The sequence below is a fragment of the Gallinula chloropus genome (genome assembly GCF_964237585.1).
Source record: "Gallinula chloropus genome assembly, chromosome: 1".
Lineage (NCBI taxonomy): Eukaryota > Metazoa > Chordata > Aves > Gruiformes > Rallidae > Gallinula > Gallinula chloropus.
In genome coordinates this window covers 83,299,116-83,326,142 of record NC_140085.1, presented here as the reverse complement: position 1 = coordinate 83,326,142, position 27,027 = coordinate 83,299,116, and the positions used below count along the sequence as shown (strand labels likewise).

General features: G+C 42.9%; 1 protein-coding gene across 5 annotated transcripts in view; it reads left to right on the top strand.

Moving 5' to 3' along the window:
* DENND5B (DENN domain containing 5B) overlaps positions 1-26,722 on the top strand; it is a gene marked incomplete at its 5' end in the record, with an annotated part of 116,314 nt that extends 89,592 nt beyond the window's left edge. For 3 of the 5 annotated variants that reach the window (XM_084279084.1, XM_084279083.1, XM_084279082.1), the window contains 14 exons: positions 4,195-4,288; positions 8,078-8,209; positions 9,059-9,211; positions 9,728-9,806; positions 10,944-11,025; positions 15,523-15,651; positions 17,626-17,747; positions 19,444-19,589; positions 21,243-21,361; positions 22,447-22,634; positions 24,234-24,316; positions 24,476-24,602; positions 25,336-25,510; positions 26,453-26,722. In XM_084279084.1, the coding sequence (XP_084135210.1) occupies positions 4,195-4,288; positions 8,078-8,209; positions 9,059-9,211; positions 9,728-9,806; positions 10,944-11,025; positions 15,523-15,651; positions 17,626-17,747; positions 19,444-19,589; positions 21,243-21,361; positions 22,447-22,634; positions 24,234-24,316; positions 24,476-24,602; positions 25,336-25,510; positions 26,453-26,636 (1,813 nt within the window). In that variant the 3' untranslated portion in view covers positions 26,637-26,722. Of the gene's footprint in view, positions 1-4,194; positions 4,289-5,310; positions 5,422-8,077; positions 8,210-9,058; positions 9,212-9,727; positions 9,807-10,943; positions 11,026-15,522; positions 15,652-17,625; positions 17,748-19,443; positions 19,590-21,242; positions 21,362-22,446; positions 22,635-24,233; positions 24,317-24,475; positions 24,603-25,335; positions 25,511-26,452 lie in introns of all 5 variants that reach the window. The other 2 variants (XM_084279081.1, XM_084279080.1) reach the window with 1 other exon arrangement.
* Positions 26,723-27,027: the final 305 nt, after the last annotated feature.

Sequence of the window (27,027 nt, the reverse complement as noted above, 5' to 3'; positions counted from 1 at the left end):
GTGTTATACTAATTTTTGTGCACCCGATCAGCAGTTTAAAAGCTGTCCTGATGAGCCTTCATCTTCCTTATTCACAGTGCAGAACTCATTCCCTGTCAGCCCACCCATGACCAGGTGCAGCTTTGCTTTCAACTTTTTCCTTTTAATTTGTTTGGTCCAACATGTATTTGGCTGGGAATCTCTGTGTCAAGGTACCCCTGAACCGTAGCAGATTACATGCACAGTATTTGATGTGTGTGGGTGCTGCGTGCATGCTTCGGGGGAATTTATTGGAGGGATAATGGGTCTCTGCTAATTTGTGAATACAGAAATGCAGTCAGGTAACTCCTTTGATGGAACTATAGAGGTAAAAGGGGTATTGTAATGATTTGCAGACCTAAATAGTGGTCTGCCTCAGGAGATGATCTGTATGAAGAGATTTAGGTTCTGTCCTGTAGTCAAGTGAATTTGCCTCCTTCCTTGGTTCTTTGTTATCACTGTAAATAGGTTATAAATGACAACAGTGATTTTCCTGGTGATGGCAATATTGGTTAAATCAGTCTGTGAATGAAGTGGTCTCACGTTCTTGTTCTCTAGCAGCAGTACAGCAGTAAATCCTGCCCATTACAGCCATGACAGGTTTGGGTAGAGATCATGTCTTCATTTCTCTATGGACCTTTAAAAAGATGGGGGACAAGGGAGGAGCAACATAGGAGGAGAGGGACACGTATATGTGATTGCAGTACAGCATGTCCAGTTCCTGGTGTAAGGCTGCTTTTTTGCTAGATTGGCTTCTGACATCAAAGGTAGCTTTGATGCTATCTTACCATTTTTATTGCAGAAGTTAGGTATCATTTATTGCACAGGTTAGGTGTCAGCTTTTCCAACTGTCACCTTAACATTTCAGCTAGCCTCTGCACTCCTGTGCTTGTTGGGGTCTAATTTGATATTAATAGTGACTTCACTGTCAGCACACAGACTTCCCTGATCCCTCCGCTGAAATGTCACTGGTTATTTTCAGTTTCTGGAGTTGAAAAGCATTCCTCATTGGACATGGGAGTTAGATATGGGCAGGGTACTGATCAAGCCTTTTTTCCCTTCTTCACATATGCAGCTTGTCCCTGGACAGTTGCAACACAGCGCCGGAGCTGCGCCTGCTTCATCCCCAGAGACTCTGTGCTTGTGACAATGCCTTTGCTGTGAGGAATAAGTTAAATATGCCAGTAGCCCATGCTCATGGCTCCAGAGGCAAAAAATAAAGGGAGAGGGTAATTTTGGGGTCAGGGAGTACTCGGGCAGCACTGTAGGCTGGGTGGCAGTGCTGTGTGAGCTCTCAGGTGACAGACAGCTTGGGGCTCGCCCTCCCTGCCCCCACTCCAATCCACTGGATGGCAGGGACCAGCCAGGAGGGCTTTGTCTCCTCTGGCATCTGCTCCACAGTGACAGAGGAGGTAATGGTTTAGCTAAAAAGTCCACGAGTAAGGGTTGGAAACAAGCAGGCATTTGCCCTTGTGAGCACAACTCTCTGTGCTGCTTCTGCAGTGCCAGAGATGAGGTGTGAATAAGGCAGCAGCTGACAGTAGGGCTAGGAGAAACACCTGCATGGGATTTCGGCAACCCAGTGGGAGGTTGTGTGGCCACTAGGGAGTCCAAAGGGACACAAAGATGATCAGAGGGCTGGAGCACTTCTCCTGTGAAGACTGGCTCAGAGAGTTGGGCTTGTTCAGCCTGGAGAAGGCTCTGGGGAGACCTTACAGCAGCCTTCTGGTACCTGAAAGGGTCTATGGGAGAGGTGGACAAGGGGCTTAAACTAAAAGAGAGTAGATTTAGATTAGATATTAGGGAGAAATTCTTCCCTGTGAGGATGGTTAGTCACTGGCACAGGTTGCCCAGAGAGGCTTTGGCTGCCCCCTCCCTGGCAGTGTTCAAGGCCAGGTTGGATGGTGCTTTGGGCAACCTGTTCAAGTGGAGGGTGTCCCTGCCCATGGCAGGGGGTTGGAGCTAGATGAGCTCTGAGGTCCCTTCCAACCCAAGCCACTCTGATTCTAAGTTTCTATGACTTTTACCCCCCTTAGAGTCGCTTTGAATGACTGAATGGAGAGTAATTTAAAATCTAATCTGCTGATGAGGGGGAAAAGAATGGTTATTAATGAAGCATTATTTTGGGAAAACTGTGTGGCCCAGTAAAGAACAGGTTTTAAAAGATTTAGCTGCTTAATCCTGCTTATCTGCTGTTAGATCTTCACAAAATCTCCCAGAGAGATTCAAAGCAGTATCTGAATGGACAGACTTCACTGTGCACCCCCACAGCTCCTTCTTCCATAGCTTAGAGGTTGGGGAAGGGGAAGCATGCAGCTCTCTACATGTGTTATTGCTCCAGCTAATGAGCAGCAGTCTTTAGCTCATAAACAGCCAATGATCTTTATATTTGCATACTGAAAATGTTCCAACAGTTCTGATTAATAATTTGAAGAATGGTCTGTGCCTTCTCCCAGATGGAGTACAGGGCTGAAATTAACTGAAAAATGTTAATGATAGTGTATTACTTGTAATTATTCTGTGGCTTTTATTCCATTTTCACCTTCAGTGAGACATGCTCCCTCAAAGGACACTGACAGCAACTCTTAAATCTTCCAGTAACTGCAGAAATGCAGGCGGAGAGAGATCAAAGCTTTGTCTAGAATTCAAAAAATATGTAAATTGGAGCAGAAAAGTACAATATGGAAAGCAGTTGACATATATTAACTTTCCAATGTATTACTGGCATTCTTTCATGTGAAATGTAGGCGTGGTACTAACTTGCAATAAATGGAAGGTTTCCAGAACCCAGTACCTTAAGTCACTTAATGTCTGCTACCCAGTGTTCGGGTTTGGGGTTTTTTTCTACTGCATTTCTACTTGTTGACATTATTACAACTTGGGGGTTTATTTCCTCCCTCTCAGTCATCTAAGGAGGAATTGAGTGTTGCTTAAAGAAAAAAAAAAAAAGGAAAAAAATGATGACTTATTCAACTCCTGAGCTTTATATTTTTAAGACTTCTGCGGAGGTGCCAAGACACTTACGTCAGTAATGTATTCTTTGAGAAGGTATCAGCATTTGCTCTCTCAGGCTGTTTCAATTTGTTACTAGAGACTGGAGGCTACTTTGCTTTATAAATAAATTTTTTGTCATTTGGGGTGGCAAGGTGCTGAACCATAATTACATGTAGACTGAGATGTTTATTTCTTCATTTGCAATTATTTTCTTGACGTTATTTGGAAACTAGGGAAAGAGTTCAATTATAACCATAAAAACTGCATTTCCTGTGCCTTTTTTTCTTTTTTTCTTTTCTGTTTTTTCTTTTTGGTCCCTTTTAGCTGTGCATTTTAGCCAAAATTATGTCTTTTGTCACTTCACTGTAGGAATTGGTGGAGATAGTTAGGTGTGTGTATGCAAAGTCTTTCCTTCTGAAACGGGAGGGTTTGGTTACTAGGTGTCAGGTCCCTGTACTTTTCTTGGGTCAGGTTCGTCTCCTGGCCCACCCTGACAGTTCTCCAGACATGTCAGGACCCAAGTCCAGCTCTGTGCGAGGCTTTTTTCCTCCAGGCACACATCTGCCTAGGTGTCACCAGCTGCAACTCCTTACTCAAGTAGTTCAGATCCCAGATACTATGTGCATATGCTCCTGGTTGGTATGCCCACAGAAATAGATGGGTTTGGGATCTGGAGACTGCTGTCCTTGCCAATGCTCCCTGTGTGGAGGGGCTCATCAAGCACACACTTCTGTCTTTGATGAGGGCATCTTGAGGTTTCCCTCTGTATAGCTCTATCTGGAACCCAAACCCCCAGGGGCAACACCTGTTCATCACAGGCTGTTACTCAAACATATGTAATTTTATCTTGTTTGTTCCTCCAGACACCATTTTTAACAAACTTCAGCAAATGCAGCACATAACAGCATTGTTGAGTAACTAAGTACAGTGAAGACCCTGACAGGCAGTGGGCACAATCCATCAGGGCTCTTGTCCCTTAGGTGCGCACTGACCTGTCACCTGCCATGTGGTTTCCCATGGGGAGGTCAGGTGCCAGCTTGCACCCCCGTCTGCTGCAACTTACAAGTTTGTGCTTTTGCTTCTCTGACTGCAGACCCATCGGATCTCCTCTGGCTCCTGACCCATCCATTCCCTCACAATATTTTCCACTCACATGTGCCTTTTCTCTCTCTGACTCCCCAGCCGCTGGGCCAGTCGCAGCACAACCGCACAGCGAAGAAAAGACCGCCTACGGCAGCACTCGGAGCACATTGGGCTGGAAAACGATTTGAGGGAGGTAAGTGGTGTCGGCAGCAGGTGGCACAGGCTTGTCATCCAGGTGAGGTCTACACAAGTGATGTCTTGTTACTTCAGGCAGTTTAATTGCTGACCATAAGGTTTTTGCTGGTCTCCGCAGCCATCTTGTTTTGACACTGCTTGTCACAGATGCTTGTACATGTTGTTGTGCAACTTCAAAGCGCACAACAGAAATAAAATGCTTTTGTTATTTTGGAATAGGATATCCCCCTTGTCATCAGGAAAATTGCTTATTTGCTGATATAGAGCCCAGTTGTGTAACCACATGCAGAAAGCAGAGCCCTGGTGCCTGTCTGGGTGCAGCTGCCAAGCTCCAGCCAGGGCGAAGGTCTGCAAAAAGTCAAGTTTGTGAATAAATGTTAGTGCTGTAAAGGCAAATGAGGCAGGACATTAATCTTTTTTTTTTTTTTTTTTAAGGACTTTTTTTCTCTCTCTCTCTTGCATAGATTCCTGACATGAGTAAGCCTATTTGAAAGGTTAAGACTTTGGGGCCTTTTTATACCTAAAGCTTGGAAACTCCATGCATCTTGTAAATATCGTTCACACACATTTCTTTCCCATCTTTTCAGTTCCTTGTCCTTCATTAAGTATTTTCTGCCATATTTTTTCATTGATCTCCATGTGCTTCTTTTGTATGTCACTAGCAAAAATAAAACATTCATGCTGTTTTGTGTTAAATCTTGCTGCATAATGTTGGCTGGTGTTGGCATTTCCACTCTGAAAGAACCCAAACAGATGAGTGGACTCTTGAAATGGCATCTTTGAATGATGTTTCATGAAAACACAGCAAAACAGCACTCATACGTGTTTGTTACTATTTTTGCTAACGTGGCTTTGCAAGTATATTTTTAACTTTGCCTTGTGTGTATATCTCAGCAGAGCTTTTTCAATACTTCGTCATGTATTTACTTTCTTCTTTTATTTGCTGTGGATCATGTGCATGCTTCTGCTTTGTTTCCTCTTTCTGGCTATTCTGCCATTGGGGTATCTGCCTCCTCTTAGACATCGGAGGAGCTTTTGCTTCGTCAGAACTCAATGGCCTTCTGGGAGTGGGATCAGGGACCACCCCCTCCTGCACGGCCGCCTAAAAAATCCTTCTCAGAATGCTGCCTGGTATGTTTTAGTCTTTCTTGTTGAAAGCTGCTTTTGCGATGTTTTTAGTGTGAGGAGCTGCTGTTTTCACTGCATCTCAAACCTCTCCCTTTCCTGTAGAGTATGAGCACATCCCTGTAGCACTTGTAAGTGTGGTTATAATCTGAAAAGTAGCTGGAAATCAGCTCTGGGCTTCCACACCAACTCCCTGGCAAACATGACGGCTCCAAAGGCTGAAAGATGAGAATTTTGGTTTGCTTCATTTTTTCCCATGGTGCTCACCTTGCAATTCAGCTCATGGTGTCAAATCCAAAACACATTGCTTTCTGACTGCTGGATCATCACATCCTGCGGAGAGCAGTGATGGGCAACACGCAATTCAATATGAATTTTAGGTGAAGTCATTCATTGGGTGAAATCACACAGATTATAAACATCTGTTACTGCAAACATGGCAAGCTGCAAAACTGCTAATTGGTTACATACGCTGTTTACACCCCACTGATTGATTAGTGATTATAATGAGTTCTGATAAACATATGTTATAGCTAAATATTGTTAATTTACCTTTGATGCCTAAAAGCATCCACACACCAGCTGTATTATAGCTGGTTCTTAACATGTTCCGTTACTCCCAAGTACCTTCCCATAACTACTTCTTGGTTTAGGGTAGTCTGTACCCCCGTCATCAAGGACACTGTGTTTTGAGAATGTGATTATTAAGATCCTCTCAGCATGAGTAACTTTTTCTGTCTCTTGAGAACACAAGGATATTGTCAGGGCCTGTGTCTTTGGTGAAGAGAGCTAGGCCGCTGGCAGGCCTGCTGTCTTCCCTGACAGCATGCACAAGGGTGGTGGTGTGTGGATGCTGACAAACAAGCAAAGGGAAATCAACTGGACATTTCATCCACCCTTATTCTTCCCTTGAACTAACAATTGTTAATCATTTTTTATTTTATTTTAGTATAATAACAAGGCATACAATGAATAAAGTTATCCACATTTTGTACTCTTCAGCCTATAACCACACTTTGGATTTTATTTATCCCTTTACATTTAAAAAGAAGTATTTGATTTCTTGATTATATATTTCTTGTATTACTACTTCCTGGTTTTGTTGCTAATTTTGCACTGTGTTAGATGGAAGTGAGCTTGCTTGCTGAAAGACATGCTTTCATCACCCATGATTATTTTTTTTTTCTTTTTTATTCTCTCATGTAGTTTTTCAACTATTTTTAAGACCTTATGGTATTAGTGAAACCATAATTACCTAGTAATTACTTAGCTGGGCACTTTTGTTTAACACAGCTTTCCATAGCAGAACCCAACATTCTTGTCTGACCCATGGGGCTGATGTGTAGTGGTTCATGTCCAAATTTTGTATTGAAAAAATTCTAACATGTCAGAAAAACTGTACTCCCCCATTTATCAAAAGAAAACCCCTCAAAAAACCACCAAAAAAGTGCAATTTTTATTACCTTCAATGTGTTTGGTTTTGGTTTTGCTAAATAATTTTTTTTCTCCCCAGACAGAAAGCTCTTAGAATGCAGCAGACATAGTGTCCTCAGCACACCCAGCCAGCAGGAGCACTGGTCTGCTCCTCTCAGGGGGAAAAGTGGTCCTTGTCACACACCATTCCCCAAAAAAGACAACATTAACTGGATAAAAACACAAATGGAGCGTGCCCACACCAGGCTATGAGCACTATGCTTCAAGACTGTCATATTTGGCAACATTCTACTATTTTACGCTTTTTAACAAAAAATTCATTAGTAATGTTTAGGCAACTTTCTGATAGGCTTCATATTTGCACACACAAATGCAGCACACTTCTGGCTTTGCTCAGCATGGAGCACTCTCTCTGACATTTGGGGAAGAGGACACTTTGTTGATTTTTTTTTTTTTATTAAGCAAAAAAAAAAACCCCAAACAACAAAAAAAGCCCTGAAAAGTAAGCCAATGGAGCAGGAAGGTTTAAAAGAATTTTATTATTAATTTTTTTTATTATAACTGTCTCTTGTTTTTTAAGACCATACAAATTTTTGGGCATACTTCTCAATTATACCACCCCACAGTAAAAACATGAATGATGTTAAATGTCAGTTCTGTTTAAATCAGGCCTCACTTGTAATTAAGAAGTTAATTAAGAATAAATCAACCCTAGTTTTCTTTCCTCTACATGAACTGGCCAGATGAAAAATAATGGATTAAATCTTTCTTTTTCTCTAGCTGTATTTCTTTTTCTTATGATTTCTTTTCAAAGGAGTTTTTCCCTTCATGTAGCATCTGCAACAGATTAGACAAATGGCTTTTAATTTTTTAAAATTTTGTTTAAGTGAAAACCAAATAACAATAGAAGGAAACTTTACTTGACATTTTTTATTTTGTTGCTGAATAAAGGTATCGCACTTTATGCACTTGCTGTGTCTAACTTTGTGCTAGGGGTTAACAGCACAATTCACTAGCTAACATGGACTGTTTCAGTTACACGCAGGAAAATATCTTGCTTTCTCTGTTGTCAAAAGGGAACATTACACTTCTCCAGCCCAGCACCTAAGTATCAGACAAATCATGATGTTGTCCCTTATTCCTTTTTACCAGCATTTGCTTGCCTAGGATTAGGATGAGGAGAATCCCTCTGACTTGCAATATCTAAAATTATTCTGTTTGTTTTTAGAAGTACATGCAGGAGGCGAGGAGTTTAGGAAAAAATTTAAGGCAGCCTAAACTCTCAGACCTCTCTCCAGCTGTGATTGCGCAGACCAACTGGAAATTTGTGGAAGGATTACTGAAGGAATGTCGTATGAAGGTAATTCCCCTTTTCCCACTGCCTGCTCTCCTCTTCATTACACTGAGCCTAAATCATGGCTGGAGATGGCGTCCTGGAAGACCTTCACATGTAGAATGATGTTGGTCTGTTGGATTACCAAGCTATCGCAGGGTGGGTGTCTCTTTAGGGTTATGTTTTTCAACTGCTAGGAAAGAAAAGAAGGTATTCTCATTCTTCTGCTTATGCAGTCAAAGTTTGTGAAATGAGTAAAAAGGACAGGAAGAAGAATCAGCATGATCAGACATTTTAGGGAGGATTTCCTTTAGTTGTTCATCTGTACAGGTAGCCTAAACATACTCTGCTCAAGATCCACAGTCAAAAAAAGGAAGTGTTTAGCACGTAGAACCATTCTGAATGTAGTTTATGCAGAGCAAACAAAGTATAGCAGTTTCTAATATCTAATAAGCTTTTATAGCCATGGAAATAAAATTTCTCTGTGTCAGTTGTGTTTACTGTATTTATTAGAGTTTTAAACTTTGATAGCTGTAACAAGATCAAAACCAGATACTGAGTAAGACTGAAAACGTATCTACTAGCTCTGTACACTGTTTTTGATACGAGTTGGTAACAGATCAACAGTGTAGGAATAGGACAATAGATGAAGAGTATAAAAATACATCGAAACAGGACAGTATGGAGTAATGGTGCAAACTTTTTTTTTAATTATTCTTTTTAATTTACAATCTCTGTAAAGAGATTTGAAACTTCTCTGGTCAGGCCATTAGCAATGGTCTCAAGATTAAACATATTTATGTAAACTCATCTCTAAATTCTGGCCCTTCTTGAATAACATTCTTAGAAACCTTGGAGGATTTTTTTTTTTAATAGACTAAACGCATGTTGGTAGAGAAGATGGGCCATGAAGCAGTTGAGCTGGGACATGGAGAAGCCAACATAACAGGCCTTGAGGAAAATACGTTGATTGCCAGTCTCTGTGATCTACTAGAAAGAATCTGGAGCCATGGTCTGCAGGTCAAGCAGGTTGGTAACTATAAACTAAGGACTGCGTACAGTACACTAGCGAATGCTGAATGCCATCTCTACTTTTTAAGATGCTTCTCAGTGGTGTCATTTCAACTTAAAGTGAGAGGTGTCTCTAGGCTCAGAGTCTCTGGTTCATATCTTGTGAGGGATTGGGGAGTTTTTGGGTTTGTTTTGGGAGAGGTTTGGTTTGTTGGTTTTGGTGGTTTTTTTGTTTGAGACGTACCTCCGGAAATTGCAGTGGTGTTGTCAAATAGGTGTTTGGTTTCTTGTCTTTCACCCTTCATAAGGGAAAGCCAGGGAAGAGACAAAGAAAATGGCAGGTGGTGTGACTGCTAGGTTAGTGAGATGGTCCTCTCCTCTTCCTGAGGTCTCATGGCCCAAGAGAGAAGAATTGATTCTCACTACTGAATGTTTGGTCTGCTGAAATGCCATCCCATTATTTTTTCATGTTTACTGGCCTCTTTTCTTCTGCCTGATTTATTTAAAGCTATATACTACATATTCAATTTTCAGGGGAAATCTGCTTTGTGGTCCCATTTAATTCAGTACCAGGAGAGGGAAGAGAAACAAGAGCATAGTGCAGAGTCTCCAGGTGAGTATTTGGCAGTTTTCTCAGGTTCCATCACATTGAATGAACTTCGGCCTGGGAGGAACAGTGATTATATTTCATAATAATTATGAAGATGTCTTGATGTCTGGACAAAACAGATTGATGTGGTTTGAGGCAAATGAGCATGCTTATCCTTTTCTGGAAGATCACTTAATGTCTGTTTGCTACCTTTTAGCCAGCACTGGGTGAGGTATAAGAAGCAGTGCTTCCACAGGAGGTGATTTCTGAAGGAACTAAAGGTGTGGAGCTGTGGCTAATACAGCTGACTTTTTTTTTCTTCAGTGATCATAATCTGTCTCTCAATCCCAATGTGAATAACTCTCTAACTCCCAATGTGTTCAATAAATCTTTACACTCGTGGACAGTACAGTTCAGGAGTTGTGTAATTAATCTCTGTCAGTCTAGGTGCTCAGCGTATGCTTTGGCTTGGTCCTTTACAGTCACTAAATTACTTCTATGTAGTGAGAGAGGTTGGTTTTCTGATGACCTTGATATCTCCCTGCCCACAGGCTGCTGCTGGCTATTGTAGTAAAAGTCTCTGAACTTGAGTGAGTCATCTTCCAATCCTCCAGATCCTGCAGATGAGAATTTGTATGATCAGTCCTTAAAGACACGTCTATGGGCAGACTAGTCTCGCTCATAAAAAGACTTTTCAATAAGTTTCAATGAATAGTACACCAAGCAATCTGGCTGGTAGGCACAAATTCCTGGGAGCAAAATGTGCCACCACAAAGCAATTCAATTGGAGTAGCAGAGCACAGAAATGTGTGGCATTCTTAACATCAAATATGCTACTGCAGCTTGATTTTTATCTTGTCATTCTCAGTTGTGAGCTTTCCATAAAAATATATTACTAATAAAACTCATCACTGTACAGATTTATGTTGATGTATTTCGCATACAAAAAAGGAAGCTGTTAAATCTCGGAGTTCAGTGCTGGTTTAAGGAAGGAATTAGCACTCTATGAAGCATGAAGCTTCAACATTTCCAGGATATAGTTAATGATAATGTACAGAAATGCTGCAGTTACCAGCATATTAAGATTGATTTCAGCTATATGTAAAATTACAGACCTTTACTGTAATTTTGTATTAATTTCATATATGTTCTGTGTTCTAGTTGCTGTTGGAACAGAAAGACGAAAGTCTGATACAGGAATTACTCTGCCTACTTTGAGGGTTTCTCTGATACAAGACATGAGGTATGCAGTTTCCTAAAGCATTAATTGTAGTTACAGTTGTGTAGCATAAGGTATAGATAATCACTAGCTTTGGGTTTACAAAGGCTAAAAAGAATTAAACCTTCTCCTTGGCCCACGTTCAAATCTACAAAGTGTTGCCTTTTTATTTTATACAACTTTTTTTTTTGCCTGTTTACTTGATTTATTTTAGCTAAAAGACAATGAAAGCCACACAAGTTTTAATGGGGTTTTTATATTTCCCAGTAGGTGGTTTTAGCAATATATATATAAAGCCAACAGATAACACTAGATATGTTGAATTCACCTGTGTTTGAGTTTGTTGCTTTTTGTTTGTTTTAAATTACTGATGAAGTGAGTACAGTCGATAGACAACACAAAAGGACAGAAAACCTGCTTGCAATGCCTGAACAATTCTTTCTTTTTAATTAGCATTTGGTGGCGAATAGCAATAAATCTACAAATTTAGAAATGTAATCAAACCTAGTATTCGAGTGAGTTTTTTGAGTTATAATGTGAAGTAAGGGCAGGTGCTCTGTAGAAGGTCACAGCCTGGCTCTGGAGATACTTTTAGAAAGTGTTGGTTAGGAACTGGAAGGATTTGAGTCAAGAGAGGTGGAGACTGATGTGGCAGCACCAGGTGCTTGTTCTTCAGGGCATCTCCTTGACCAAACCGCCCTATAGAAGTATAGAAAAAATTCTTATGGTAAAAATAAGATTAATTGTATTGAGTTCACAAAAACGTGAACTCAATACGTGATTTTTACCATGTGTTTTATTAAAGGTGAGGCTCTTTTCTGATGTGAGATCCCACCGATTAGTCAGACTTTTTCTGAAAGTGACTGTACTTCCCCCCTGCAATGTGCAACCTTTTTGTTTGATGCTATGGAGTTTGAGTCTTGTGCTCTGATTTCAAAGAATATGACATTCTACATAAGTCTAAAACAACATGCAAAAGAGGGAGGGAGAATACATACAGTGTCATTAGGAGTATGATGCCAAGAGGTCATTTTGAACATGTGTCTGTCCCCTCTCATGGGATGTGGCAGCTATTGATTAATTCAGTCCTGTGATGCTGATGAGCATGTGGAGGGTCAGTTTGAGGAAAAGATGAAGGAGGATCTGGAGTGGAAACGAGCATGCTGGGAGGGAACAGCAGAGAGGAGGCTGTGTGCACTCACTGCTGCATACATGCATTTCATCTTCTGCGTACTTCCGCTCAAGTAATGATAGCCCAGCACAGATCTGAGCTCTCTTGCTTGAATCACAAGTGTTTCCACTGCCTTTCAGAGAAAAGGTACAGAAGCAGAACACTACCTTTTCTAGTATCTCGGGTATTCATGATTATCCACAAACATTTCTAGTCATAGAAAAAGCTGGGCAGATTGTGAGTTGAATTTGTCATCTTTAATCTTATGGGGTACTTTGCTGCTGCTTGGAAGGAATGCTGCTTAATATTTGTTTGCACACACAGATTTACACTTTAGTTAGAAGGACAGGTAATTGTTAAATTGCTAGGGATACAATGCCTCACCCCTTGGGCACATCACCACGCATCCAGTTGAATAATTCATCACCAAGCAACTCCCAGAAACCTTTGATGGCAGGTTTCAAGTTTCCCCGTCTTCCCTTTCAGGCAAGCCCTTTCTTGCCCCCAACACTTCCTTTCACACCTGCGTGGTGCCTCCTTTCACCTCCCCGCCCCACCCCCACCCTCCGGGATCTTGCAGCGGAGGATGAGAACCCCGGGTGCTGGGCCCTGTTGCTTAACCTGTTGCAGTCAAAAGACGATGGGTTATCACAGATCTGCTGCCTACACAGGACAAGCTAGTATGGCTCATTTCTGACTGCACAGGGATTGGGAGCATGCACATCATCCTCAGGGCACGGCTATGCTGAGCAACTGTAACCTCTTCTGTCAGCATGGATATTTTCAGAGGGTACATCTCACATACCCCAGGCTTACATTTGACAGGGAAAATAGATTTTTCTTTGTTACTGATGGGATTAAAAGCAAGCCCCAACCTAGGGAGTTGCATTGAAATTGCTGTTCAGTGCCCTGACAAGAAGAGTTTGCTGCATGTTGGTGAGCATACAGTGCTTATGCTTAGGTCACCGATATAAATAGAGCTGTTCTTGCAACTGGGGGTGAAATAAATTTGAGTTCCTGAATGCTGTGTTCTGTTACACTTTGCTTTTTCTGACACCAAGACTGATTACTGAATCTTTTTTCGTTAACGTTTCTGACAAGCTGTGTGGTTGCAGTTCCTTATTTTTCCCAAACACACAATTAATGCAAATTTGGTCTGCACCAGGAAAAGGTAATGAAGAGGTACAGAGCATGCATGGAGTAAGGTTGAGTCAATCTGTACTTCAATCTGCTCACACCAAAATGACATATTCTACTTAGCATTTTGTATTAGATGTAATTCAAGTTGAGCACTGGTGGAGGGAATGGGGTGTGTGGGGGAGATGATAGTCTGTGCTTTGATCTTCCCATCTCTAAAGACTTGAAGGATCTGAAAAGAGTGTCTGGACACAATGTAGTTGAGTGTAGTGTGCATCCCCTTCCTCAAGGACTCCGAATCATGTGCCCAGCTGTCTGTCTTAACACTGGCTGCTGCGCTCTGAGCTGAGAATGGCTTTCCAGTGCCAGGAGCAGGGCTCTGAGCAGTAATTCAGCTGGTAAGCATCGCTGCTGGCAGAGGGAGGCTGCTGAGCTTGCTGAGACAGTGCAAGGACTTGTACATGAGTGGAATGTGCCCTTCTGGATTTGTTTTACAGCTTACTGAGAGTTAGTACCACTCTCCTGGTCCATCAGAGAACTATCCGTGTGCCACACTAGGAAGTAGAGAGAAAGTTTCTTTATTTAAAAAAAGCACACACTTTTTAAAAATGTATTTGTTTTTAAAAGGGTTTTAAGTGACTTAGTTTTTTTGCCACTGGCAAGCTGTAGTTACTCCTGTCGATTGTTTCTTCCTGATGGTGCTTCAGATATGTACATACAGCATGGAGCTATGTGGTACAGATGCCTCACCCTGAATTGCAAAGGTAGACCCATATTTTGAGAACTTGGGTAAGTCAGCCTGGCAGAGAACAGTGCTGCTGAGCTATGTCTGGTAATCACTTCATTTGGGCAGATCGAGCGTGTACTTCTGGACAGCACTAAGCTGGACTTTGCAAATTTGCCCTTAAGGCTCTAGGCCTGATATGTTAGAAGCTCTGTAAATGAGAGTATTTTTCTCAAATAATGCAGGGCCTAAATATAACACAGAGCATGTGCTTGGGTATAACAGATGGTGGAAAGCATGAGACAGTGAGACTGTACTAGTCAATGTAGAAAGTGTCACTCACAGTGATTTTGTTGGATTTCCTTTGGAGTAAATACTGCCACGTTCCCTAACACTCAGCAATGCATGGAGGGTCTTCAAGGGAGATGTGTGAGTTGGAAAGTAAATGACAACAGAGGTCAGTTCAGACTCAGTTGATGGTACCTGGAGCCTGACACAGAGGTTTGGAGGGATGAATTGCCTGTGCACTTAACACACAAACTGTGTAAAAGTTAAGACATTGCAGCCTTTTCTTTTCCTTCCTGGAGACTGTTTTTCTTGCTGGTTATTTAATTGGGGGTGGGGAAGGGTGGGGGTGGAGTTGGGGCTGGGGAGGTTGGAGGGTTTGGGGGTGGGTTGGAAGCAGTTTTGACCTGCCATGGCACTGCTTTCTTCTTCTAAGGCTCCCTGTGCTCTAAAACTAGGGTTTCTGGCATTCTCCAAACTGAAATATGGGAAGTTTAAAAAAAGAAAAGCAAAACCATAGAAGAAAGCCCCGATGGAACAGTTCTGCTTTTCTACAGACCAAGCACATGATGCAGGGCTGTTCAGATTTTCAGTTACAGAAGAGCCTCATATGTCTGCAACTGTGATGCTGCTTGTGCCTGCCTGTCACTGGTTTTCACCAAACAGCCCTCTTTCTCACATTTCCCATTGCTGCTGCCATCAAGGGGTTCGTTAGAGCCTTCAGAGTAACTTGTGGTTTGGAGAAATTCTTAAGATGTGTATTGGTCCTCTGCCCTTGCAGACATACCCACTCGTGTCAGCAGCTTGCAGGAGCGACTGCTTTTTTCCTAAGTGTTAGCAGCATCCATGAGGATATCTACCTCAGGGTGTGCAGGGATGAGCACATCAACCCCCCTACCCCTGCTCACCTTGACCAAGCAAATGCCAGGACTCAGAGCAGCTGATACAGGCTACAGTGCATTTGGGTTGCAATCTGTTGTGCCCTGGAAGGGCTGCCCCATGTCCCTGGGCCTACCTGGGGCTGCTGGGGGTCTCAGTGCCATGGTGCAGGGCTACATAGGGCCATGCTGGTTTCTCTTTCTCTAGAAATTATGTCAGGAGACATTTTCTGATTCAGCTCCTGCATCACATGGGATGTTGCCATTCCAAGCATGTGGCATTTCTGTGATTCTTCTATTTATTCTTTTTTCCCCACCCATTTCAGGCATGTTCAGAACATGAGTGAGATAAAGACTGATGTGGGGCGAGCCCGAGCCTGGATAAGGCTTTCTTTGGAGAAGAAGCTTTTGTCTCAGCACCTGAAGCAGCTGCTTTCCAACCAGGCACTTGCCAAGTAAGCTGTCTCTTTTCCTCCAAGCTTTGCTTTCATGTCTTCCTCAGTGATGTGTCAAGGTGCTGCGCAGGCTGAGGGTGCAGCTACATACCCTGTTTGGGTACCATGGTTTCTAGCCAGCAGTGATCGAAGGGCAGACAGTAGCTGAGAGAGGAGGTACTGCCCACCCAGTGGCGCAGAAGCTCATTTGCATGGAAAATTAAGCACAGTTTTCAGGAAGGAGGTGTTAGGTTTTCATCAGGTCACTGCTCTGATCCAAGCCACTTTGCAGCCCTACAATCACTGTATCTTGTGCAAATGAAGCACCGTCCCTTTTCTCACAAGAGCCCTGCGTTAGGTTGACTCAAGCAAAATGCAGGCCCACATCCTGACCACTGATGAGCTGAGTTAGAAGCCAGCCCTCCCAGCCACTTTGCAGCTCTCCCAGCTTTGCCTTCTTTGGCAAGCACAGGTAGTTAAGGATCTACCTGTGTTCCTCACTTAATTTTCTCAAAGCAATGCATTTAGAAGAAAAAAAACCCCAAACCTTTTGAAAAGAATGTCATAGCTATTGCATGCATCTCTGTCTCTTTGTTGTTATATGCATGATTTTTCTAGAAGCTACCGAATTCTCAAATCTTCTAAGGGGAAGATGAATATGTATCTAGAGACAAGTCATAGAATCATAGAAATGTTAGATTGGAAGGCACTTTTTAAAGGTCATCTAGTCCAATTCCCCCCCTGCAGTAAGCAGGGACATCTTCACTAGATCAGGTTGCTCAGAGCCCCATGAAGCCTGACCTTGGATGTCTCCAGTGATGGGGCCTCCGCTACCTCTCTCGGCAACCTGTTCAGTCATCTACCACCCTCATACTGAAAGAATTTTTTCCTAATATCCAACCTAAATCTCCCCTTTTCTAGTTTAAAACCATTACCCCTCATCCTATTGATACATGCACTCCTCAGCTTTCTTATAGGCACCTTTCAGGTACTGGAAGGCTGCTATAAGCTCCCCCCCCCCCCCCAGCCTTCTGTTCTCTAGACTGAACAACCCCAAGCTTCTCAGCCTATCTTCATAGGAGAGGTACTCCAGCCCTTTGACCCTCATCTGGACGGGCTCCAACAGGTCCATGTCCTCCTTGTGCTGAGGGCTCCAAAGCCCACAGTACTCCAGGTGAGGTCTCACCAGAACTGAGCAGAGGGGCAGAATCACCTCTCTCGATCTGCTAGCCACATTTCTTTTGATGCAGCCCAAGATGCAGTTGGCCGCCTGGGCTGCAGATGCACAGTGGTGGCCCATATCCAGCTTCTCACCTCCTGGGTGATCAGCTGAAGGCATGGTGGTAGACCTGTCTTTTCCTGATGTTTCATCTGCATATATCTACCTCAGCAGCTTCTTGAGAGCCTGTTGCCTTCAGACTACACGCCGCATCACAAGTTCTGTGTTTTCCCAGAGTGAAGCCAGGTTAACTCCTGGTGTGCCTTTGTCCCTGCTTTGGGCAATTGGTGATGCATGCTCTTTGCTGAGCTGAGGGGTGGGAGGACCTTTGCTGCTGCTCGGTGCCTTCGCTGGTTTGGTGCCTTCTGCTTTGTTTTCTTTCTCACAGTATGGAACAGAAGGAAGATAGGTTGTTAAACAAGGCTGTCCCATGGTGGGAAGACACGGGGAAGACATGAGTTTGCTGTGCATTGGTTGTGGTCTACTGTTTTAAGTTGTGTTAATTTGTATCTGTGCTTTGCAACAAACTCAAAACTGATCCTTTAATAGAATGAATTCTTGCTATAGCAGCATGGATTCAAGAGTGGTCTGGAAAGCACATATAGCATAGGGGCTGTAGCCCCCTGTGGGTTTCTAGCAGCTTACGGTAGCTGGGGAATCTCGCTGTTCATACCTCCCATGAAGATCAACTCTTCATTTGGTGTTTTGAGGTTCAAACACCTCTTAAGATGCATGGTGCCTTTTCAATGAAAAAGCAATGTCTTTGTTTCTACTAGGAAACTTTACAAACGTTATGCTTTCCTGCGCTGTGAAGAAGAACGGGAACAGTTTCTGTATCACCTGCTCTCACTCAATGCTGTGGATTACTTCTGCTTCACAAGTGTCTTCACCACAATCAGTGAGTTGAAGAAACAATTTTTTTCCCCCTGGATGAAAATTAGTTGCTGTCATGATTTGTAAGAGATGATGTTGCTGTTGCTGTTGTCTGAGTAGCCAAGCCCTTATCTGGAAACCTTGGCTGTTGCTGTGGGGTAGATGGGTGCTGGTTGTTGCTCTGAGAAATCAGCTGGAGAGCCAAGGCTGCCTGGCAGTGCTCTGGATAAGAGCCCTGCACAAAGGAAAGTAATCAGCAGAGAATGACGCTGTAGCACTTGGTTTTCCTTGCTGGGTTATACAGTCCCTTTCATCATTCTCTCCCAGACAAGTCCTCTACATGCTAATGCTTCTTTCTGGCCTTTGCTAAGTGTGCATCCTAACAGCCTGCAGACTGAAGAGGAGATGGAAGCCTTGGGGGATGAAATACAAGGCTCTTTGTTCTCTGATGTATGTTTTAAATTGCTTCTTGTCTTTCCTTAAATATCAAAAAGATTCCCTCTCCCTTACTCTCCTGTAAGGAGAGTGGAGATTGGATCAAAATTGGAAAATTAATCTCTCCAGCACTAAGCACTGTAGAGAAGGCAGGACCTAATTATTTGGGTTCATTTTGGCACTCCTTAGTCTTATGCGGCGGTCAAAGCAGGCACTCATTTGACTTTCTTCACTTAAAGCAATAATAAATCCCCTCAGAACTAGCACAGTGCAAAGAGATTTATTCATTCTTGATTACATTATTTCTGTGGAGCATCTAGCTTGGCAGCTTTCCCCTGTAGGACAAGTGCTTGGAATTTGAGGGGGTTGGATTTTGAGTGCAGTATCATTGTACGGCACACACAAAATTGAAACACTGGCTTATCCTTACCCAGCCAAAAAGGCAGCTTGGAAGATAAAAGGAGAGAGATTCTTGCAATCCCAGCCTGCTGTATCCAAGTCCTGTCCAAATTGGGGTGGGTCTTAGCAGGTAAGGGTGGTGGAGATTTAAAAGCAATAATAATGAGAATCATTATTATAAATAAAAATATTGTTATGAAAACTTTATAATTTTTTATTATTAATTGGGGAGGATGCTGTCTGCAGACTTGAGACAGTGGCTGTGCCATTACCTGCCACGCCAAGCATTTCTGACATCCCCCTCTCCCCTCTGACCTATCGTGCTCTCCCTTTACCGGCCCCGATCTGCCGCGGACGTCGGGGCCCTACCGCGGGCGGGGTTTATACCTCCCCTCGGCAGATAACCGGGCCCGCCCGCCCTTGCGCTGCCCCGGCTCTGCGGCAAGGCGGCGCCCGGTCGTGCCGCGGGGCTGCAGCACCACCGTGCGGTGCCGCTGCCCGCCGGCTCCTCGGGGCAGGCAGCCCCCCGCTGACCCCGGGGGTTTGAAGGAGCTGAGCTGCAGAAGGCTGCTGGCAGTCAGGAAGGCGGGCGGAAAGTCCCCGCTGGTGAGCCGCTTCTTGTGGTTTATGGCCGGACGGAGCTGTGAGGCCTGCTGGGACCCGCTGTGAGAGGAGAGGTTCTGCCGCACTGGCCGGACACTCTCCAGCTTTGTCTCAGCCTTGCTAGGGAGAAGCGAGGAGTGGTTCTCTTTGTTAGGCCGCTAAGATGTGGGACAAAAACTTACCTTCAAGGGTGAGGGGTGGTTTACTCCAGAAACTGTGTTTACTCTGAGCAGGGAGTGGGAGAAAGTCAAGACTAACTTATTCCTTCCCCTCCCTGTTCGTAGTGATCCCTTACAGGTCAGTGATAATTCCCATCAAAAAACTAAGCAATGCAATAACCACATCAAACCCATGGATTTGTGTGTCAGGAGAGCTAGGAGATACAGGTGTAATGCAGATTCCTAAAAACCACCTAGAAATGACATTTGAGGTGAGTACACGCTCTTTACATTTTACTTTTCAATTTCAAACATGTTTCCAAATAAACTTTTATTTGGTCGGGTTTATTGTCTTAAGATCACTGCATTTCAGATTTGGCCCAGGTGTTCAAGGTCTCTGTGCATTCAAAATCAGGAAAATAGTGCTGCCTGCCCCTCCTGTGGTGGATGGATGTTTCCTGTGAGCACGTACCACATTTAACTATAGGCTTCACTGCTGACCCTGTCCTAGCCCTGGGCTCCTTTTTTCTCACCTAACTAATCTATTTCCATATCTCGTTCCATTCTACACCTCCTTGCCAGCTATCCTAATTCCTTATTTCAGGGCTCAATTCTGACTCTTCATATCCCTTCTTAGTTTCTTTTACCCTGTTTCAATTTGTCTTCCCACTTACCAATACCCAGGCCCCGAATTTCTTCTCTTTCTCCTCCTGCCACTCCAGCTCCTTGTCTGACACTGCTTTCCTTCCAACCAGCTGGTCAAACTCCGGTGTTCAAATTTGCAGCTTCATGTGCTACCCCAAGCAAACCACAGAGCTGCCATCCCCATCGGGCTTGCTTCTCTGTGTTCTCACCTAGCCCACATTCCCCTCTACTTTCCCACCCACCAATTACAGGTTGCCTTCGTGGAATCACAGAGAAAGGCCCATCAGGCTCCTATAGCTTCAGGCTCTACTATATCCAGCAAGGAGGGATCTTTTAGGAAAACCCGCTACTAAAATTGACATTGCATCCTTGAGCATACATGGACTGATCTTCAACAACTGTTAAAAAAAAACAAACCCACTTGCCAAGCTTAGGTAGATTTTGACTGAGGTAGGTTATTTTTTGGTTACACTGTCTGCCTCTCATTGAGCTATTAGTATTTTGTAGAAAAGATCCCCAGGCTTCTAACAAGCAAAATACCATATTTTGACATTCCTAAGGACTACACTAATATCTGCAATTCTCCTTTGGCTGAAGTTTTTCTAAAATACCAACTTGGGTTGCCACTACCCACTATGGAAAATGTTGGACCAAGCTGCTTGCTTGGCAGCATTAGAAGAAACAAAACCCAAGGTTTTGCAAGGGAAGGTCTTAGGTGACATTAACAGATGTTGCTGCCAACCCCACCTACTATTACACTTCCTATTGTGCTGGAATTCACAGTCCCTTGTTTTCCTTGTTTTCTCATGTTAGTAATTTTTGTCTTGCCCCAACAATGAGCAAATCTATCTTTGAAAATAATAAAGGACCTAGGGACTGCTTCATAGCGTAGGGTGAGTCAGCTGAAGGTCACTATGCTCAAAATGCATTTTTGAAAAGCTGTTTGCACTGAAGATCTATTTCTACAAAAGCACACCTTTTTATCATCTTGGCTCAGTAAGTTGTCATTAACACTTCTCTGAAGTATTCAAAGTGCTCACAACAAAGAATGTAATCTCTTCACAAGTTTTAGTTTTATTTCAGGGTATTTCTTCTCTTCTGTTGTAAAATAAGTATTCTGCTTTTCAAAATGTTCTGCATGCTTGGCTGAAAATACTTGCTGTATAAATCAAAGGAAACTGAATAAAACCATACATTTTAGACTATATGTGTGCATGTGGTGGAAGGGTATGCTGTTTGTTGTTTTGGTGTGTTTTTTTTAATGACTTTATTCATTGCAGTGCCAGAATTTAGGGAAGCTGACAACTGTTCAGATTGGTCATGACAACTCAGGGCTACTAGCCAAGTGGCTGGTTGATTGCGTCATGGTCCGAAATGAAATAACAGGACACACATACAAGTAAGCAACAAGTTTTAATTTTGTCTGAAATTCCACTGTGGATTGATTTGGGTACCCCATAGGGTTGGGCTGGTCTCCCTCACCCTCTGTTCTCTCATTTCAGGAACCCAAGTTGAAGTGAAATAATCTGATATATATTTAATGAGACTTTGCATCTCTGAGATAGGACAGGCAGTATGAATACTTCTGAAGTGATTCATATGTTTGTGTGTAGTGTGGTAAAATGGTTCACAAATGAACTCTTTAAGCTCCTAACAGCTGGAATGCTACTTTTGCACAAATCTTTGGTTTCTTTTTGTTTTAAAAAATATCCAAATGTGTAAGTACTGTAACAGATTTACAGAAACTCAGATTATAAGAAAATAAAATGTTTTTATGATTTCTTAATCTATTGTGAACATACCTCTTGTGCCAAAATTATCTCCTAAGTCATCGTTGGTTTGACAAAACATCTAGCTAAGCAGACTTGGTTTTTTTTTCCTAAAAGCAGACTTTTAAAACTGTAATTCAGAGAGATGAGCTCCAGAGCTTAGGGTTGGCCACAGTGTGCGGGAGAAAGTATGAGGAAACGGGGTACAAACATCGGGGGTGTGGAGGTGTGCATGGATTTCATTAGGACTGTGGGATAGGGTCAAAAAGTACAACAATAAAATATGAGGTGAGGTTTGAGTATGAGGAGATGTCACAGCTTCAGTTGGGTGGGAACTTTGTGTGGGGATTTATTTGTTAGTCACTGTGGTATTTGTAAAGGCCAAATACCACTTGTGGTCGCAAGTGAAGTACAGCCTGTCAGAAATCAAGATGTGGCCTGTGCAATAGAAGTATAACATTTTCTGCTGCCCCATGTTTTTATGCAAGCTTTGCATATTCCCCTTCTCCTAAAGATAGAGGTAATGTAGTTTTCTGGTTTGGTCCTACCTGTTGTGGTGCAGAGAAAGCTGCTGCTGAGTGCTGGTTTGTGAAAACTTTCTGGTGACAGAAATTGCCTGTTAGCAGTGTTTATGGGCCCTAGCTGTCCCTCAAACTTTGAGATTGAAGTAGATTACCTGCATGGCTGACCTGTGCTTGTGCTGGCTGCGTGGCAGGTTTCCCTGCAGGCGATGGCTGGGAAAGGGTGTTGATGATGGCAGTTTGGAGCGAATACTCATTGGAGAGCTGGTGTCCTCCACATCTGATGAAGAGCTGGGAAAGCAGTGCCGTACCCCACCCCAGCAGAAGTCTCCTACCACAGCTCGACGACTGAGCATCACTTCCCTCACAGGGAAGAACACTAGTAAGTCCTTTCCTTTCACCCTAGGGCCCTAGAGAAGGGGAGAGAAAACGTTGTGGAATAAAACTCCTGTGAACAGGAGAGCTCCTACTGAAGCAAGACTTGTTGTGGAGGAACAGCTGTGAGCTGATGAGCCTTTCCTGCCCTGGCTTGGGTGTCTGCACCTTGCTCTGTGACTGTACACATTGCCTCTTTCCATGTCCCCATCTGAGACAGATAAGAACCTTTCTCTTTGAAGCGTGGAGACAGAAGATGAGGGAGGAGGAGGCAGGAGAATTTGCAGTAGCTGATGCTGCCCAGCTTCCCTGCTCACTTTACACTCAGCGGGAAGCCAACCCTCTCTGAAGGGCAGTTCAGATGGCGATGCTGCAGACTGCCTTTTGAAGGAGTACATCTCCAGAGGGACCCTGGGAGGCATCAACTTCATGTACCTAAATTTAGTTTTTAAGAGAAACTGCATCTGGCTGCAACAGGGCATGGGACTATAAGGGCTGCATAAGGCAACCTCTGCTAAAGTATACAGATGAGCACAGTGTAGATCCTGCTCATAAATCTGTCCATCTCCTGTAAAATTAGCGGACATGACTGCTGAAATATCAAGCGAAGAATGATTAGTCTCCAGAGGTAATGCAGTGTTTAAAAACTACCACAGAGACCACTGCAGGTCTTCATGTAAGTCCATATTAGTTGGAGGAGTGAACACCAGAGCTACTTGCCAAGCACTTCCTAAGGTCTGAGGACACCAAGGCCCAGTAATTAATTTGTCTTGTGTCCTACATTAGCCTCTTTACTAGACCTGTTACAATCATGTACTAAAATGAAACTGAATTACTCCACGCTTCCAAAATAACAATTGTAGGACAAGCTTAATAGCAGCCTCTGTATGTCTGATAAACTAAAGAACTCTTAGAAGAACCATGAGAATGACTTAAGTCTGGAAAGCATCTGCTTTAAGTTCAGTCTGTTTTAATTAGGAATTGAGTGAGGGTCTAGAGAAGTTTCTGCAGGTATCTGCATAGGAAGATGAGATGGTAGCAGGTGGAGGCATAGCATGGTTCAGTAGCAGGAGCATACAGCTAAAAAGATTCAGAGCCAAAACATGGCACGCATTTAAACACAGAAGATAACTTACTCTTGGAACACATTAATATTCTCTGCATGTGGCCCCTCACAGTAAGGAGACGTGTGTCTAAAATAGGTAGTTGTGCTGGCTCAATCAATCATTGTGGGTTCCAGTCAGAAATTAATGAGTGCTGGGTTTTCTCACCTCTGTTACATAGAAGTGAGGGAACTGATTGGGCTACAACCTTTCAGCCCTTGCCTTTTCATGTGAGGGTTGCTGTACTCTGTGATGAGCAGGATGTGATTAAATCAAAGTATTTATCAAGCCAGATCCTTGGGCTGTGCATTTTTAAGTAGGGAGATTTATTTGGCTACTCCAGGGTTGCCTGTAATTAAGGTTCAGGTTTACCCAAGGCAAATGAGGGCTTGAACTTTGTTAAAGATACAGAATAGTTCCAGTTCAAGCTATGTCATCATGAGAATTTGATGCACACTTTAAAGTTGCTATCTTGAGCTAGCATGTTCTCTATCCTTTCACAGAACCTAATGCAGGACAGATCCAAGAGGGAATTGGGGAAGCCGTGAACAATATTGTGAAACACTTTCACAAGCCAGAGAAAGAGGTACTGCCTACTTCTCATTTCTTGCCCGGTATCTACAATGCATCTAAACATAAACAGAAATGGAACTGAAGCACCAGTAGAGACTGTTAACTGTTAGATGTGAAGCTTCTGGCATATAAACAGAGCAAGTTGTACTGACATACTCTCCCTTTCCCACAGAGAGGGAGCCTTACCATTCTGTTGTGTGGAGAAAATGGTCTGGTGGCAGCACTGGAGCAGGTCTTCCACCATGGATTCAAATCAGCTCGCATTTTTCATAAGAATGTCTTCATCTGGGATTTCATAGGTAAGAAGGAGAAGAAAGATTAGGGCAAAACCACTACTCACGCACAGGCCTCGGATTCTCATCAGCTAGGGTGCCATTTGTTCCTGCCTAGCATCTGCTCCAGGTTGCTTAAAGTCAATGAGAAATAAGATAGAAGTTGAGATATGCTCAACTCTATATAAGGGATGAGTGTGAATTTGTGCAGAAATTTAAGAGCACTTCAAATTCTAGTTGTTTATTCATAGATTAGTGTTCAAACAGCCGTTTTTTCTGTCCAGAAGGAAGGTAGTGTGGATGTTGGGGTACAGTGGCAATAGATGTTGGGAAAGGGCAGGGAGTGAAAGGTTTAGCTTTCTAGTTGTTTATAAGAACTCTCCTAATCACTGCACTGGTCTTCTGGTGATGCTTATCTGTAGGCCTATGTTGCAGTAATTTAAGACATATTTATTCCCTTAAAACACTAATTGAGATACTTAGCCTGAGGGCAAGCGCTTACTCAGAAAAGGTGAAAAATCAAAGCTGATGGTATCATTTACAATGTTGCCTAACTGTGTTAGACATCAGTGGGTCTGCTGACTACTGTTATGTAGCAAAGGTGAAGATGTTCATCTATCTGTGGTCTTCAGAGTGAGGAATCCATATATAAACTCTGCAATAGGTCTTGGCAGGTGTTTTCTTAAGGATTCCCTTGTGTAATTTCATGTCCCAATAAAATACTTTTGCTCACCGGGTTGTGATTTTCTTCCTACCACAGAGAAAGCTGTTGCTTATTTTGAAACCGGTGACCAGATTGGAGACAATGAGGAGGCCCTCTTACTTCAGAGATCATCATGCAAAACCTTCTGTCATTACGTGAATGCCATCAATACAGCTCCGAGGAACATTGGAAAAGATGGCAAATTCCAAATTCTCGTTTGCCTGGGGACAAGGTACTTAACTGCTCTTAGAATCATAGGATCATAGAATATAGTGAGTTGGAAGGGACCCATAAGGATCAGCGAATCCAACTCCTCTTCCTTATATGTGTGTTCTTGCATTAGACTAAAAGGATGTTTTTACACCATTTTTGTTAACTTTCTTTTTCCATTTTAAGACATCTCATACCTTTCTATTATCCAGTACCTATTTTAGGCAGCTTTAATACTAAATACAGGAAAAATTGGAGCAATGAAGCAGTAATGATACATGGCTACTGTCTTAGCTGCTAAAAATGTTTTTGAGCTCTTTTATAACTGTTAGTTTGACAGTCATATGTATGAAACATGTCTTGAAATTGTATTTTTGATGAAGTGCTGACTTAGGGAATTCAAGGTTCCTTTGCAAGAGCTGGTGCATTTCAAGATCCTCACTGAATCTCTCTGCCTGTGAAAATGGCATGTCTGTTAGAATTTGGACAAATTTATTCTACATGAATCTTTCTTTCCTAATAGGATGCTTTCTGTCTTGCACTTGGTGGGGAGGCAGGGATGGGCTTAGCTGTATTTTGGAGGTGGGAAGATGGTGTGTCTAGAAATAAGTGCCATTTTTGTCTTGTCTGTCTGGATACATGGAAAACCCATTGGGAAAGAGTCTTGTTTTTTCATGAGTTTTACTTTGCCCTTTCCTGGTCTGAAAACATTGCTGAATTCTTCCAAAGCCAATTGTCTGATGATGCTGCTATCTTTCCACCTTCATTCTTCCAGTAAGATCAGGTACCTGCATTTTACTAACAAAATCAAGGGTTATGATCACACAGGAAACTATTGCGTGGGAACAACATACATCACCTGCAAAAAGAGGCTGCGTGCTTGGGGTTGTGTTCTTGGAGAAGAATTTCCATTTGAGATCTGTTGTACTTGGTACTAAAACAATTCCTTTTGCTCCCTTTGCAGGGACCACTTGCTCTCTCAGTGGATCCCCTTGCTGGCAGAGTGCCCGCCCATTACCAGGATGTACGAGGAAAATGCTCTCCTACGGGACCGCATGACTGTCAACTCCCTTATCCGAGTCCTACAGACGCTGCAAGATTTCAACATCATCCTAGAAGGATCGCTCATTAAAGGAGTGGATGTTTAGCATGGCTTTGCTGAGAATTTCATTATTCCTTTCTCAAGCAAGCAAAGCACAACTGGAGACCTGTTAGGACTTGAATGGGATGGTAGCGCACCACTGTAAGGCAAAACTGCCAGCTGAAGCAGGAGTGGGAAGCCCAGTTTGTGCCCGATAGGGACTGTCTTCTAAAGCTGCAGAAAGCTAAGATGCAGTATTGTAGTTTATTTGAAACAGAAATTTAGCATAAAATAGAGTATTTTCATGTGTTAGATGTGTGTAAATATGCTATCTTCTCTAAGAAATTATATTACTCTAAGAAATTTTTCTTAGACTGAATGTTCTTGTTCTGACTATGAGTAGCTTAAACCCAGGGGAAGGACAGGGGAGGGGGGAATGACAAAGGTGGGAAGGGATG